The sequence below is a fragment of the Polyergus mexicanus genome, unplaced genomic scaffold, assembly GCF_030449975.1.
Source record: "Polyergus mexicanus isolate NDT 795.1 unplaced genomic scaffold, iyPolMexi1.0 SCAF_10, whole genome shotgun sequence".
Classification (NCBI taxonomy): Eukaryota; Metazoa; Arthropoda; class Insecta; order Hymenoptera; family Formicidae; genus Polyergus; species Polyergus mexicanus.
The window spans coordinates 6,698,780-6,713,144 of NW_027223330.1; the positions used below are offsets into that span (position 1 = coordinate 6,698,780).

At 34.4% G+C, this 14,365-nt stretch overlaps 3 protein-coding genes across 3 annotated transcripts in view; 2 read left to right on the top strand and 1 right to left on the bottom strand.

Annotated features, from left to right (window-relative positions):
• Dhc62b (Dynein heavy chain at 62B) overlaps positions 1 to 14,365 on the bottom strand; it is a 962,114-nt gene that overhangs the window by 424,767 nt on the left and 522,982 nt on the right. The window lies entirely within an intron of this gene.
• Positions 1,592 to 3,828, top strand: LOC138936881 (uncharacterized). Its single transcript, XM_070302663.1, has 4 exons — positions 1,592 to 2,734; positions 2,949 to 3,019; positions 3,140 to 3,237; positions 3,318 to 3,828. The coding sequence occupies exons 1-4, from the start codon at positions 1,693 to 1,695 to the stop codon at positions 3,826 to 3,828; spliced, it is 1,722 nt and encodes a 573-aa protein (XP_070158764.1). The 5' UTR covers positions 1,592 to 1,692.
• Positions 4,253 to 8,480, top strand: LOC138936882 (uncharacterized). Its single transcript, XM_070302664.1, has 7 exons — positions 4,253 to 4,407; positions 4,470 to 4,757; positions 5,655 to 5,696; positions 6,689 to 6,848; positions 6,950 to 7,112; positions 7,206 to 7,416; positions 7,614 to 8,480. The coding sequence occupies exons 1-6, from the start codon at positions 4,253 to 4,255 to the stop codon at positions 7,409 to 7,411; spliced, it is 1,014 nt and encodes a 337-aa protein (XP_070158765.1). The 3' UTR covers positions 7,412 to 7,416; positions 7,614 to 8,480.

The window sequence follows — 14,365 nt, forward strand, 5'->3', positions numbered from 1 at the left end:
AGACTGTTAGCAGAATTGTAACAGGTCCTGCAGATATAACCTGACAACAGATAGGCGGAAGAAATCGAGCAGGTCTGTCAACAAATCTGATAGTAAATTGGCGACAGAAATCGAACAGATCTGTTAAATATAATCTAATGACAAATTGGCGGCAGAAATCGAGCAAATCTGCAGAATACTTTTTAATGGCAGATTGGCGGCAGAAATCGAGCAGATCTGCACATACATTTTGATGGCAGATTGGCGGCAGAAATCGAGCAGATCTGCCGTAACTATTTAGATGAAAAATAATTAATACATAGAAATAAAAAATAAAATTCTAAATTATTTTATAATTAAAACAATACTTATATATATCCAAGACAAACTATTTTTAACTTTAAAATATATATATTTTAAATAAATTAAAAATCTGAGATTGTTGCTTAAGCAATTGCTCCGTAGAAATTCTTCGTTGCCTCCAAAGCCTATATAAAACATAAAAAAGATCAAATATACAGGGTGTCCCATAATTCGCGGATCACCTTTTAAGAGAAGGTAGAGGGTGTTATTCTGAACAGAAAAGTCCTGTAACATTTTTTTCTATAACGCTTAATAAAGGAGTTATTATTCAGCAAAGTCTGGCCAATCAGTGCCGACTTTTAGCCGAGCGCACGTCGGTGAGCCGCGCGTCTAGTAGTGTGCGGCGGCGCATACTTTACGGCACGGCGCGGGGCTCACTGACGTACGCCCAGCTAGAAGTCGGCGCTGATTGGCCAGACTTTGCTCAATAATAACTCCTTTATTAATGCAGCGTCTACAATACAGATTTTAAGCCCTAAGCTTTAAGAAATTGACCAATCACAATCAAGTATGAGAAGAATACTCGACTGTGATTGGTCAATTTCTTAAGGCTTATGGTTTAAAATCTCTATTGTAGACGCCGCATAAGCGTTATAGAAAAAAATGTTACAGGACTTTTCTGTTCAGAATAACACCCTCTACCTTCTCTTAAAGGGTGATCCGCGAATTATGGGACACCCTGTATATTAATGACGACCATTACTTTAACATATCAGCACGGGAAAGTGCTAATATGTAAAAGAATAAAAAATATATTAATAAGCAGTGAGAAGTACTATTTAATTTCGATATGGGCACTGAAAAGGGCCGATTGATTCCGTAATAGGCACTGAAAAGCGCTGATTGGTTTTGTAATGGTACTGAAAAGTACCGTTTGCAAAGCGAGAAAGTTCCTGAGAACACAGTATTTTAAAAATGGGCACTGGAAAGTGCCGTTTGGTTTCTTCGCTGGTGATATCCACCGACCACTTTCGTTTTGGCGCTAAAAGTGCTGAAAGCGTTTAATTGACCAATCAGAACGAAGAAATTTTTGTTTCGATATTATTAATTGCTCTTTTATTACGATCGTAAAAATTAATAATTGTTCTTTTATTTTGGCGGGGTTTGTTGACGTTCCCGCATTGGGTGAATTACATATCCTACAGCTTGTGATTGGTCGTAGCTTTATCGATTGTTTCACGTCACATCGCTCCAAGCTCCAAGCTCCAAGAGAGCATCGATCATTCTGAGTTCAACTATCGCGAGTTAAGTGTGGTGAACGAAGAAAAAAGTGAGATTTGATCACAGAGGCTATTTGTTGGCGAGGATATAGCGCTTACAGCTTCAAATACTGTCAGAGCAGACGTAACTATGAAATCGATTAATTTAAAATTATCTACCTCGCGGAAATCGCTGCACAGATTATCTGTAAGACAGCGAAGTAGGGTTATGTCCGAGATTAGAAATAATTTACGGTTACTACTTTCTCCAAAAGTTGCTGCTGCTGCTGCTGCTAATAATAATAAATCGAATATTTCCAGTTCGTTTATTGTAGAATGTAGTTCGTCTCCAGAATGTCCGTCTTCTGTTATAAATGATATTTGCAATATTAGAGATAATATGCATACAGAAAGCGATGAATCGTCTTTTTCTTCTATCTCTGATGCCAGTGATGCAGCATCATCATTTTTCAATTTCACTACACAAACAGAACCATCTTTTCGCGAGCGCTTAGCATCTTGTTTTGTAGATAATAATCTAACACATGCTCAAGGAAATAATATATTATCCCTTCTTCGTACACATTCTTGCTTTTATAATTTGCCGAAAGATGTTAGAACATTATTACATACACCACGAAATTGTATTGCTGTGTCTATTGTGGAACCAGGCGAATATATTCATTTCGATCTTGAATCAAGTATTATTCGATGCCTTATGTGTGTTTCATCTTTATCTATTGTTGATCAATTGGAAATAGATTTTAATACAGATGGATGTGCTTTAGATAAATCAGGTTCCATTCATATTTGGCCAATTCAATATAGAATTGCAAATATCCAGCATACAAAACCGATAGTAGCAGGAATCTATAAGGGTACGCAGAAGCCATATGATCCTAATAAATTCTTTGAGAAATTTATTGCAGATATTGATAGAATAATGTCCAATGGTGGAATAAATCTTCATGGCAATAAAGTGCCCATACGCTTAAGATGCTTCATAGCTGATGCACCAGCTCGTGCATTTATCCTGAATGGCCATCGTGGCCATACATCTAGTCAGCCTTGTTCCAAATGCAAAGTTTCTGGTACACGTAGCGAAGCTCGTTATGTCTTCAATGATGTCAATCATCCTCTTCGAACCGATGAGGAATATATAAGGTGTGTGGATGGGGATCATCATAAAGAAGGTAAGAGTCCATTGTTGATGGTTCCAATAGGTATGGTTTCACAAGTGCCATTTGAATATATGCACCTTGTATGTCTGGGTGTAATGAAAAAACTTTTATCCGCATGGATATATGGGAAATATTCACGATTGTCAAAATTGTCTGGCCGATCCATTTCTATTATGTGTGCGAGACTAAACACTCTTAAAGAATATTGCCCTTCGGATTTTTCAAGACGACCTAGATCCCTCGATGCATGCTCTAAATATAAAGCCACAGAGTTTCGTCAGTTTTTACTCTATACAGGTATAGTTGTAACATATGGTATTTTAGATGATCAATTATACAAGCACTTTTTATTCTTACACGTAGCTATAAGAATTTTGGTTTCAAATTCACCATCAAAATTGCAACTACGATTTGCAGAGCTTGCGCTGCAAAAATTTGTTCAACGAAGTAAAAATCTTTACGGTTCAACTTTTAATAGTTATAATGTACATGGTCTTCTTCATCTCACTAACGATGTGAGACATCTTGGTAAATTAGATTCTTTTTCTGCTTTTCCATACGAAAATAACATGACAATTTTTAGAAAATATTGCAGAAAGCCTGGATTATCTCTTCAGCAATTCTTCAATAGAATGGCAGAGATAGAAATTCACGGAACAAATCAGAATCGTGACAATGATTCTTCTATTCACGTATCTGTGCAGCATGTAAGTAACAATTATTCTCGATGTCGTAAGATCATATTTGATGGAATATCATTAAGTGTAGATATGCGTGATAATTGCTGTCTGTTACATGATGGATCGGTTTGCATTGTCTTTGAAATTGTTAAGAACAATAATTCGTATCTTTTGGAAGTTAAAAAATTTTTGCATATTAATGATTTTTATGATATTGGCATTTTGTCTTCTGTTCTCCAAGTGTATAAATGTTCTATGTTGAGCAACGAGGTTTTCCGTATCCATCTACAAAAAGTCCGTGCTAAATGTTACAGAATGCCTCTTTGGAATCCGACATATAATGAAGAAAACGACAGTGATGAAGAAAATCATTCGGAAGCATCTCAATACATAGTTGCTGCTATTATACATAACGAGAAATTGTAGTATACTATATATTGCTACGTTCTTATATATAACTTATAAAAATTTAAAGTTTTTTGGTTTTTATATTTATAAGAATTCGAGAGAGCATGATATATTATTCTTTTTCTTTTCTACACATCTTCTGTGTTTTACAATTATTATTTTGTATTTTATCTTCTGTCTCAGTTTTCCTTGCATTCCATTCTTCGGAACAGCCTACATATATATTTGCTATCGCATGTTAAATCTTCATATTGTATTTCTCTTTTATTTTTGTGTGTGACAGCTTTGTCTTTCTTCGGTGCGCATTTATATTTCAAATTATAATTTTTTCATAATAGACAGGTATAAAAATGCTTCTATTGTTATTTTATTATATTTGTAATATTACATCATGTACACACACATATACTTTTCTAATATTCATTCTTTTGTTTATAGGAAAATGTCGGAACGGCCGAAGCGCATTGTATTGAAACCATTGCGCTACCAGACGACATCATCATCGGACGAGGCTCCAAAGCGTAGAAAAACACTAGAGAATAACGCGAATGAAAATATCGATCAGGACATCGGCGAGCTGAGGACACTTTTAGAAGAGCAAGATTCTTCGATGGATGAACCAATTAATTCAAATAATCTTTACAACATTTATATGCCTAAAACAACACGCATACACAAAACATCCCATACTTACATACAAATGTTCCATCATACTTATCTCCTCAAAATTCACAATCACGCACACATACATATCCCACACATTATCCCACATCCAATCATACAGTGATTGATAACATTGCGCACTCAAGTAATACAGGTATTAATAAGTTTCAGGAAAAGTATGGCACTACATCAGACATCAGAGATTCTTATCAACTACCAGATGAACGAAGAAGAGAATCTGAAGTCACCTGTACTGAGAGATCCTTCGATGAATCGAATAATCCGTAAGTTTATATACACACACACACACACACACACACACACACACACACACACACACACACACACACACACACACACACACACACACACACACACACACACACACATACACACACACACACACACACACACACACACGTGCGCGCGCGCGCGCGCGTGTGTGTGTGTGTGTGTGTGCGCGCGCGCGCGTGCGTGTGTGTGAGTGAGTGAGTGAGTGAGTGAGTGTGAGTGTGAGTGTGTAAGTATATGTCATGATGTAAAAAGAATTACAATTTATAAGGCATGAGACTTACAAAAAACTAAACGTTTTGATCCACTTTGAATCTTTATCAATGATTATGTAAAATTTATATCTATAATGATAAAAAAAAATACAGTGGGAACACGCATATAAAAATTGAGATTCTTTTCCTCGCAGGATTTTCTACAATCTCAATTTTTGTGTGCGTGTTTCTATTGTACTTTTTTCTTTGTATCATTATACATATAAACTTTACGTAACCATTGATAAAGATTCAAAGTGAATCAAAATACTTAATTTTTTGTAAGTCTCATAAATTAATTAAATTAATTAAATTAATTAAAAGCCTTATAAATTGTAATTCTTTTTACATCATGACATATACCTACATGTCAAGTTCCAATTAACCCCTCTTTACTTTTTACTAATTATATATCATTGTGCTTCATAATCTTATTTTAAAATTACATTAAAATTATGACAGTAAATATCATTGTTTAATTTACGTTATTAAACATATTTACATTATTAAACATAGTAAATTAAATTTTATTACATCTACAAGAATGCACATAGCTGTAAAAATTATGAAAAAAATTTCAAATTTGTTACATTTGCAAGTGTTAAGCAAGTATAAAATATGAATTAATGTTTGCAGGATACTGAACGAACGCTTAGACCGCTTTGAAGCAGAACTAAAGTGAGTATCAGTGAAATATAACGCAGACTGTAATTTTAACATAAATGTTAACACAAAATAATTTTTTTAACGCGATTACTTTTAATTTTTAATAGAGTAAATAACAAATTTTTTTAATAAAAATGATCTTGTTTCACAAGATTTATATAATAACTTAAATGGTAACTTTAAATTACTTTTCTCTCTTTCTCTTTCAGAATATTTTCAATGCCAGTTTAATTTTTGTTTTAATGGAACAACATATCTATTTTATTAGAGATTTATAAGGTATTTTATGACAAATTCCTACACTTCATTGCACATTTTTGAATTTGTCATAAAATCAATATCAATAAAAAAAGAGACTAGTTAGAACTTAGTGTGTAGATGTTATTTTTGTAACGTAACAAGAATTACATATTAAAAGGCATAAGGTCACAAGAAATCAAATATTTCGATTTACTTCGGATCATTCTCAATAATTATGTAAAGGTAAAGACTTTAATGAGAAGAATAACTGAGGCATGCAAACATTAAAGTCTTTACCTTCACATGACTATTGAAAATAATCCGAAGTGGATCGAAACACTTGGTTTTTTATGCTTTTTGTATAATGTAATTCTTGTGACGTTGCAAAATAACATCTATACACTAAGCTCCAACTTATCTTTTTGATTTTATTGTATTGATAGTGATTGTATATTGCTTAATCTCGCAATTCAATGTTGTCACAAAGTGTTTTATGAAATTGTTATAAAATAGATATATTATTCCGTTTAAAAAATTAAAACTGATATTGAAAATACTCTGAAATAATTTAAAAAAATAATTAGAAATTTTTGTTTGAGTCATATAAATTTTTAGAAACAAAACAATATATATAAGTCGAAACAATATATATAAGTCGAAAATTTCAAATATCTAGAAATTTAAAGTTTCAAGATTGACAATATTATACGATTAATATAATTAATGACTTTTAATGTCCTGATAATATTATATTTTGTTTACAGAAGAATAAATGGTCTGTTACAAAATATTTTGAAATGCGTGCAGCATTTAAAGAGCGACAACCGCCGTCGTGCACCGACTAAACCGGCCATCCTTCCTATATCTTCTCTGGAAGAAATGGATATTTTCGAAGATATCGATGATGATGGTTATTCCGAAATTGTAAGTTGGTACAAAAATATTTTGTATTGTCCTATTTTGATATGTAATATTATATGTATATACTTTTTTATACAATCCATACGTTTTATTTATTCTTTTAGGTGCATTACTTTGAGTACATTGGTGGGTTCACGTTAAAGGAAGCCGTCAATTTGTGTCTAAAAGAGGCGTTGACAGATTCTTTAACGCCATCGTTTACCTGGTGGGGTCGTGAAGGAGGTCCACGACCTTTATACAATACTCGCCTTATTTTGGCAATTTACGGTATGATCATCTCATTTATTGATTTCTAGATATTTGTAGTCAGTATTATTATGATTTTCATTAACGACAATGTATTTTTTATTTCTTTTTCAGATGCTGTGTGCAACAATCGATACATAAACAATCCGACTCAATCGGAGTTTCAAGCACAAATGCGTGAAGCCCTGCGAACAGGTAAAGAGAGATGGAGGAGCAGAGCGCGCGGTCCACGGTCTACTCATCCTGTCAATCCAAGACCACGCGATTTTTGGAGCGACGAGCGACAAAAGGAAGAAAACAGGAGAATAAGAGATGATTAAATTTGGTATGTGAAATTTTGATATATTAAATTTGTGCGTGTGCGTGCGTACGTTTGCGTTTATATCGTGCATGCGTGCGTGTATGTATGTGCAGAGAGAGAGAAACAGACAGAGTAGCCATTTTATTTTTAGTAATAACAATAATAGCTTTATTTTCTTAGTTATTTTTGTTTTTTTAATATACTAAATGTTCTTTTTACAGATTACTTTCAGGAGAGGCGAATCCACGGATGGATTGCGTAAGTGATAATGGCTGTGTTCGTTTTGACGCTACAATCACTAAGGTCCGGTTTCACAACTTACTTTAATCGAAGTTTAACTCATTAATGGAGAATTCACATTACATCTGATGTATCCAATCGGACGTTTGTACATCGGACGCAATGTGAATCCTCCATTAATGAGTTAAACTCCGGTTAAAGCAAGTTGAGAAACCGGACCTAAAAGCATTTGATTGATCAATCGGAACAAAGATTTCTTCGTTCTGATTAGTCAATCAAAGACTTTCAGTACTTTTAGCGCCAAGACGAAAGCGGTCGGTGGATATCACTAGCGAAGAAACCAAACGGCACTTTTCAGTGCCCATTTTAAAAATATTAAAGCTTCTCGGAACTTCCTCGCTTCGCAAACGGTACTTTTCAGTATCATTACGGAACTAATCGGCACTTTTCAGTGCCTATTACGGAATCAATCGGCCTTTTTCAATGCCCATATCGAAATTAATCAGCACTTCTCAGTGCTTAATAAACTTTTCATTCTTTTACGTATTAGCATTTTCCCGTGCTAATACGTAAAAATTACGGTTCTCATTAATATATATTTGGTATTTTGTATGTTTATATAGGCTTCCGAGGCAACCTGGAGTACTTACGGAGGAGAAGGAGGAGGAGGCAACGAAGAATCTCTACGGAGCAGGCAACAAAGAAGATTTTAAATTTAAAATATATAAATTTTAAACTTAAAAATAGTGTTGGATAAATATTATTATAATTATTAAATAATTTAGTAACTTTAAAAAGTGGTGAATATTATGTTATAATTATGTATATCTTTGTATATTTAGATACAATTATAAATAAATGATTAAAAATTTATTTTTTATTTTTATGTATTAATTATTTTCATCTAAATAGTCATGGCAGATCTGCTCGGTTTCTGCCGCCTATCTGCCATCAAAATGTATTGTGCAGATCTGCTCAATTTCTGCCGCCTATCTGCCATCAAAATGTATTGTGCAGATCTGCTCGATTTCTGCCGTCAATCTGCCATCAAAATGTATTGTGCAGATCTGCTCGATTTCTGTCGCCAATCTGCCATCAAATTGTATTTGACAGATCTGCTCGATTTCTGTCGCCAATCTGTCGTCAGATTGTGTTTGACAGATTTGCTCGGTTTCTGCCGTCAATCTGCTGTCAGGTTATGTCAACAGAATCTGCTGACAAAACATAAGCTTAATGCGGACGCAGTTGATGCCAATCTGCCGCGATACTCTGATCGAATTTGTTGCCAATCTGTCGACATATTGCTAACATTTTGCTTACTGGGATTATACATACTAGACATAGATTTACATCCTATATTTTACAATTAGCATGTATCAAATCTTTTCTTTCTCGCTAACACATTTCTCGCTTGTATATTTCCACCTTCGTAGTAATGTACTTGTACTTTGAGGCTACCTCTCAATTCGGTATTTCCTGAATTTGGAGTAAAACTTATGGTCCATATCGAACACCAGCAACCGTTCCAGAAGTTTTTAGGTTGAAACTGATGATCTTCTATGCATTAATATTATTTTTTACTTCTCTCTATCTGTGTGCGAAGAAAAGAACAAAATTGTAATATTTAATTTAGTTTACATATCTGGTTTTATACCTATGTGCTATTCTATGTTTTATACATGCTACTTAATTGTACTTACTATCTGTTACTGTCAAATCTCTATAACCCAATATGTTACGCTATTTAGCAAAGTTTTACGGTATAAGACGTATGCAATCCCAGCTGAAGAAATCCCAGCTAAAAATATACCAGTCTTCTCGAAAAAATTGATTCTGCAAATAAGCGCTATAATTTAGACAATATTCAGATATAACCAAGAAATAATATATTCTTTTAAAACAATAACAAAACATATATAAGCAGATATATATACGAAATTTTCAATCTACTTACACGATAGGACCAAATATATTTTCTGCAACAGATTCAAATATAACCTTATAACCTTATTATATCTTGACGTTGCGATGCTACCGCTACCGTGACTACCGCGTCGCTTGATACGTATCATATACGTATGCACGCACATTCACATTGTCTCTCAAGGCGTATTTGCACGCTCAAACGAATAATCGTATATGAGCGCTGCAAACGCGGCTTGAGGGACAAAATCGCTTTGCGTGTGTGCGTGCGAGCATACGTATTGGGTTGAGTAAAAAGTCATTGCGTATTTTTGCAACAGATTCAGTTCAGTTTTGGCAGTACTAGAGTCATTCACACATATGTTTGTCATATATCGTTTAACAGCTGACGGTTTAAGCTTCATTCTAAAAAAAAATTGAGCGATTTGGTTGAGTTTTGAAGATTTTACAACAAGTTGAAGATGGAAGACCAAACTTTGCATTTTCGCCATATTTTACTGTTTTACTTCCGTAAAGGAAAGAACGCGCGTCAAGCTTGTGAAAAATTGCGTAAAGTTTACGGTGACAATGCTCTACAAGAACGTCAGTGCCAAAACTGGTTCAAGAAATTCCGCGCTGGTGATTTTGATCTCAAAGATGCTCCTCAGGAAGGCCCACCGAGGTTGATGACGACAAAATAAAGGCATTGATCAAGTCAAACCCACGTTACACGACACAAGAGATTGCAGAAACATTGAAAATCAGTCAAAAAAGTGTTCACGTCCACCTAAAGAAGCTGGGATACGTAAGCAAGCTCGATATTTGGATTCCTCATGAACTCAAAGAAATTAATTTGACGGTGCGTATAAACATCTGCGATATGCTCATGAAACGTGAAGAAAACGATCCTTCTTTTAAACGAATGATAACTGGTGATGAGAAGTGGATTGTTTACAACAATGTGGAACGCAAACGGTGTTGGTCCCGACGTGATGATTCGCCTCAAACGACTTCAAAAGCAGAATTTCATCAGAGGAAGGTTATGCTCTCAATGTGGTGGGATTGGAAGAGTGTGATGTTTTTTGAGCTCCTACCAAGGAACCGAACAATCAATTCGGATGTGTACTATCGGCAATTGGACAGTTTGAACGAATCTGTCATCCAGAAACGTCCGGAGCTTGTCAATCGTAAAGGAGTTATGTTCCATCACGACAACGCGAGACCACACACATCTTTGGCGACCCGTCAAAAATTATTGGAGCTTGGATGGGATGTGTTGCCCCACCCAGCATACTCGCCTGACCTTGCGCCGTCAGACTTCCACTTGTTTCGCTCTCTTCAAAACTCCTTGCGTGGAATAACGTTAAATTCAGATGAGGCGGTAAATCAGCACCTTGTTCAGTTTTTCGCCAATAAAGACAGGTCCTTCTACGAACGGGGAATTATGAAGCTCACCAAAAGATGGCAAAAGGTCATCGAACAAAACGGAAAATATATCATTGATTGATCTTTGTTCTTTATATAAATAGATGACTTTGAAAAACATACAAAAAATATGCAATGACTTTTTATTCAACCCAATATGTGAGAGTCTGAATCTTATTATTATGAAGAAAAAATGAAATATCACATTTCTTACATATGATTATCATTCCTTAGGATTGACTGCACCAATCTTATTCAAACTGGTTGCAATCGAAAGTTTGCATCCATATTGTATCAGAAAAGTTTCGTTAGATTTTTGATTACGGCTTTAGTTCCTGAGGAATTTTAGTTGAAAGTTTATAAGTAAAACTCCGGATAAGCTATTGGTAGGTTGCGGCCCCTGTACATAGGGAGCGTAGGCAAACCGTTGACAAGCCGTTTTTTTTTATATAATTGGCATCGCGACGCTACCGCGTCGCTTGATAAAACTACCCACCTCGAACGAGCGCCTGGTAGTCCTAATTATAAAATCACATAAAGCAGATAAAATTATAAAATTACATCGTACCGTCAAACTTAATAAAAATAATCACGAGACGGACAATTGTAATCGTTTTAATAATAACGAACGTCCCAGCTGATCTCGCGACGGCAGCCGCGATATCAGGCATGCGAAGCAACTCTATACCGCGATAAGCCGAGTTGAAGTGAATGAGAAAGAAAAGAAGATTCAAAGCTAATGTATCTGAATAAACGACTTTTATTCTAATATGATTACATATTTAATGAAAACGGCGAGAAGACCCTGTGCGACCCTGAGCTCCTAAGTTCCATTTGGCTAACGATCCCAACAAAATCTCTGTACCTCCACGGAGGCACAACAGGTAAAAATAAGATCAATTACAGTATTAATATATAATAATAATATATATTAATATAATAAAACATATAGGTAAATTTAAATAATTTAATTTATTATAATAAAGATTTTCCAAAAATCAGTTCAATATCCGAATTCCCTGTATGGGAATCGTGTCAAAAATTGAAATGATAAAAATAGATATATCACAATATTATTAGCGGCTTGCTTGATATATTACAATAGCGGCTTAGATATATTACAATATTATTTAAATTTTGCAAACTTTATATACATTCATGACAAAAAATTGAATACCGGTATAGATAGTGAATAACGTGCCGCATAGCGGTAAGCAACTGAGCTACACTATTTTAAATAATAGTTAATTTGCAGATTCTGTTCAGTTTTTGCTATCAATCTGCCGTCAGATTTTGCACGTCAGATCTTGCTCAGTTTCTATCGACAATCTAAAGCCAGTCATGTCAGCAAGCTTTGCTTAGTTTTGACTTCAATTTGCTATCAGATTTTGTTACGCAGATCTTGCTTGATTTTTGGTACCAATTTGCAATCAGACTACGTTACACAAACCTTGCTCAGTTTTCGGCATCAATTTGCTCTCAAGTTATATGTAGATTTACTTGTATTCTGCTGCCGATTTGCTATCAAACTATGTCAGCAGATTTTGTTACATTTCTGCTGGCATTGTGATGACATCATCGAATAAAACAAATCTTGTATCAAATTTGCATTCGTCTTGTCAACAAAATCTGTAGTAAGTTTTTATAAAATTTGTTTTTGGCAGACTTGGCTATCTGGGTTTATATATACCCAGTAAGCAATTTGATAACAAATTGTTGCCAAATTGGCATCAAATTTGCTCAAAACTTGATAACATATCCAGTAACATCTGTGTCCGCATTAAGCTTGTATTTTGGTGTTAAAGCTTGCTGACATAACTTGACGTCAAATTGATGGCAAATATCGAGCAAGATCTGTGCAAGACAATCTGACAGCAGATTGTCAGCAAAAACCGGACAAATTCTGCAACTTTTGGCCATTCATATAAAATAGTATATTTAAATGGATTTAAAGGCTCGACCCTAAGTAACAAAATGATAAGTTTTGGTCATAAAATGACCATTAGATAATTAGACATATAAAATCGTATATTAATGTGTTAAAACATATAGGTAAATTTAAATAATTTAATTTATAAAATTAAAGATCTTTTTGGAGAAATTGTTTGAATATGTGAAAATCGAACAATTATCTGTCCGATTTGCTAAAAATCAGTTCAATATCTGAATTTCCTGTATAAGAATGGTGTCAAAAATTGAACTGATAGAAATATATATATTATAATATTATTAGCATTTTGCAGGCTTTATACATATATACTCATGATAAGAATTTGAAAACGAGTATAGATAATGAATAACGCGCCGGATAGTGATAAGCGACTGAACTATTTTATGATACTTTGTAATAAGCTGCAGATTCTGTTTGGTTTTTGCTGCCAATTTGCCATCAGATTGCGCATTCCAGATTTTGCTCAGTTTTTGCCGACAATCTGATGTCAATCATGTCAGCAAGCTTGCTCGGTTTCTGCCGCCAATTTGCTGTGTAGTTATGTTAGCAAGCTTTGCTTGGTTCTTGCCGGCAATCTGCTAGCTTAATCGGTAATAACAACTTTTGTACCCTTTTTGCTGACAATAATTTGTAGCAAGTACTTGGCAATATCTGTTAGAACAGACGTGGCTGACTGAGCAGATAGTTATCATCGGTATATTATACATAATAAATAATAAAATAACATTCCGCGTATCTCGTGCTACTTTGTCCGTGCGGGCGGGCTTTACTTTTAATTAATAATTCATATATTAGATACCGTGTATACACTCAATCAATAAGCAATATCGAATTGCTCGAGAACGCGATAAAGAGTAAGATGAAAAGAGAAAGGAGAGAGAGAAAGAGAGAAAACGGAAAAGAGCGAGAAAGGGAGAATACGGCTCCTAACGTAGAGCGCCAATAATAGTACAATTTTCTGTCGAGCGTATGAACTGTACGACATTAATACATTTGTATATTGCATGTATTGTGTATACATGTATATGCGTGTAGCACAATATCACTATATTTCTTTGTATGTGTTGTGTACGTGTCTACACGTATTAGGACGACGGTGACGATGACGGTGACGTTTCTTAAAAATGAAAATTTTCATATTTCGACTTTGCGTCGTAATATCTCTGCTTATAGAACATGAAGAACGAAAATAAAGACATTTTCCTTATGTAAATCACATCCAAGCTATCGATTAAGCCTATCAAGAATTCGATTGGTTCAACCGTTATTCAGAATCTGATAATCTAGGGTAGAAAAATAATATCAAAAAATTGCGCCAAATGAATAAAAATTTATTTCTTTTATTATTATCTAAATAAAAACGTTTTAACTAAAAAAACTGTTATACAAAGTAGTTGTTTTAATTTTCTAGAAAAATAATCGATATTGAAAAATTGTGCCAACTAAATAAAAATT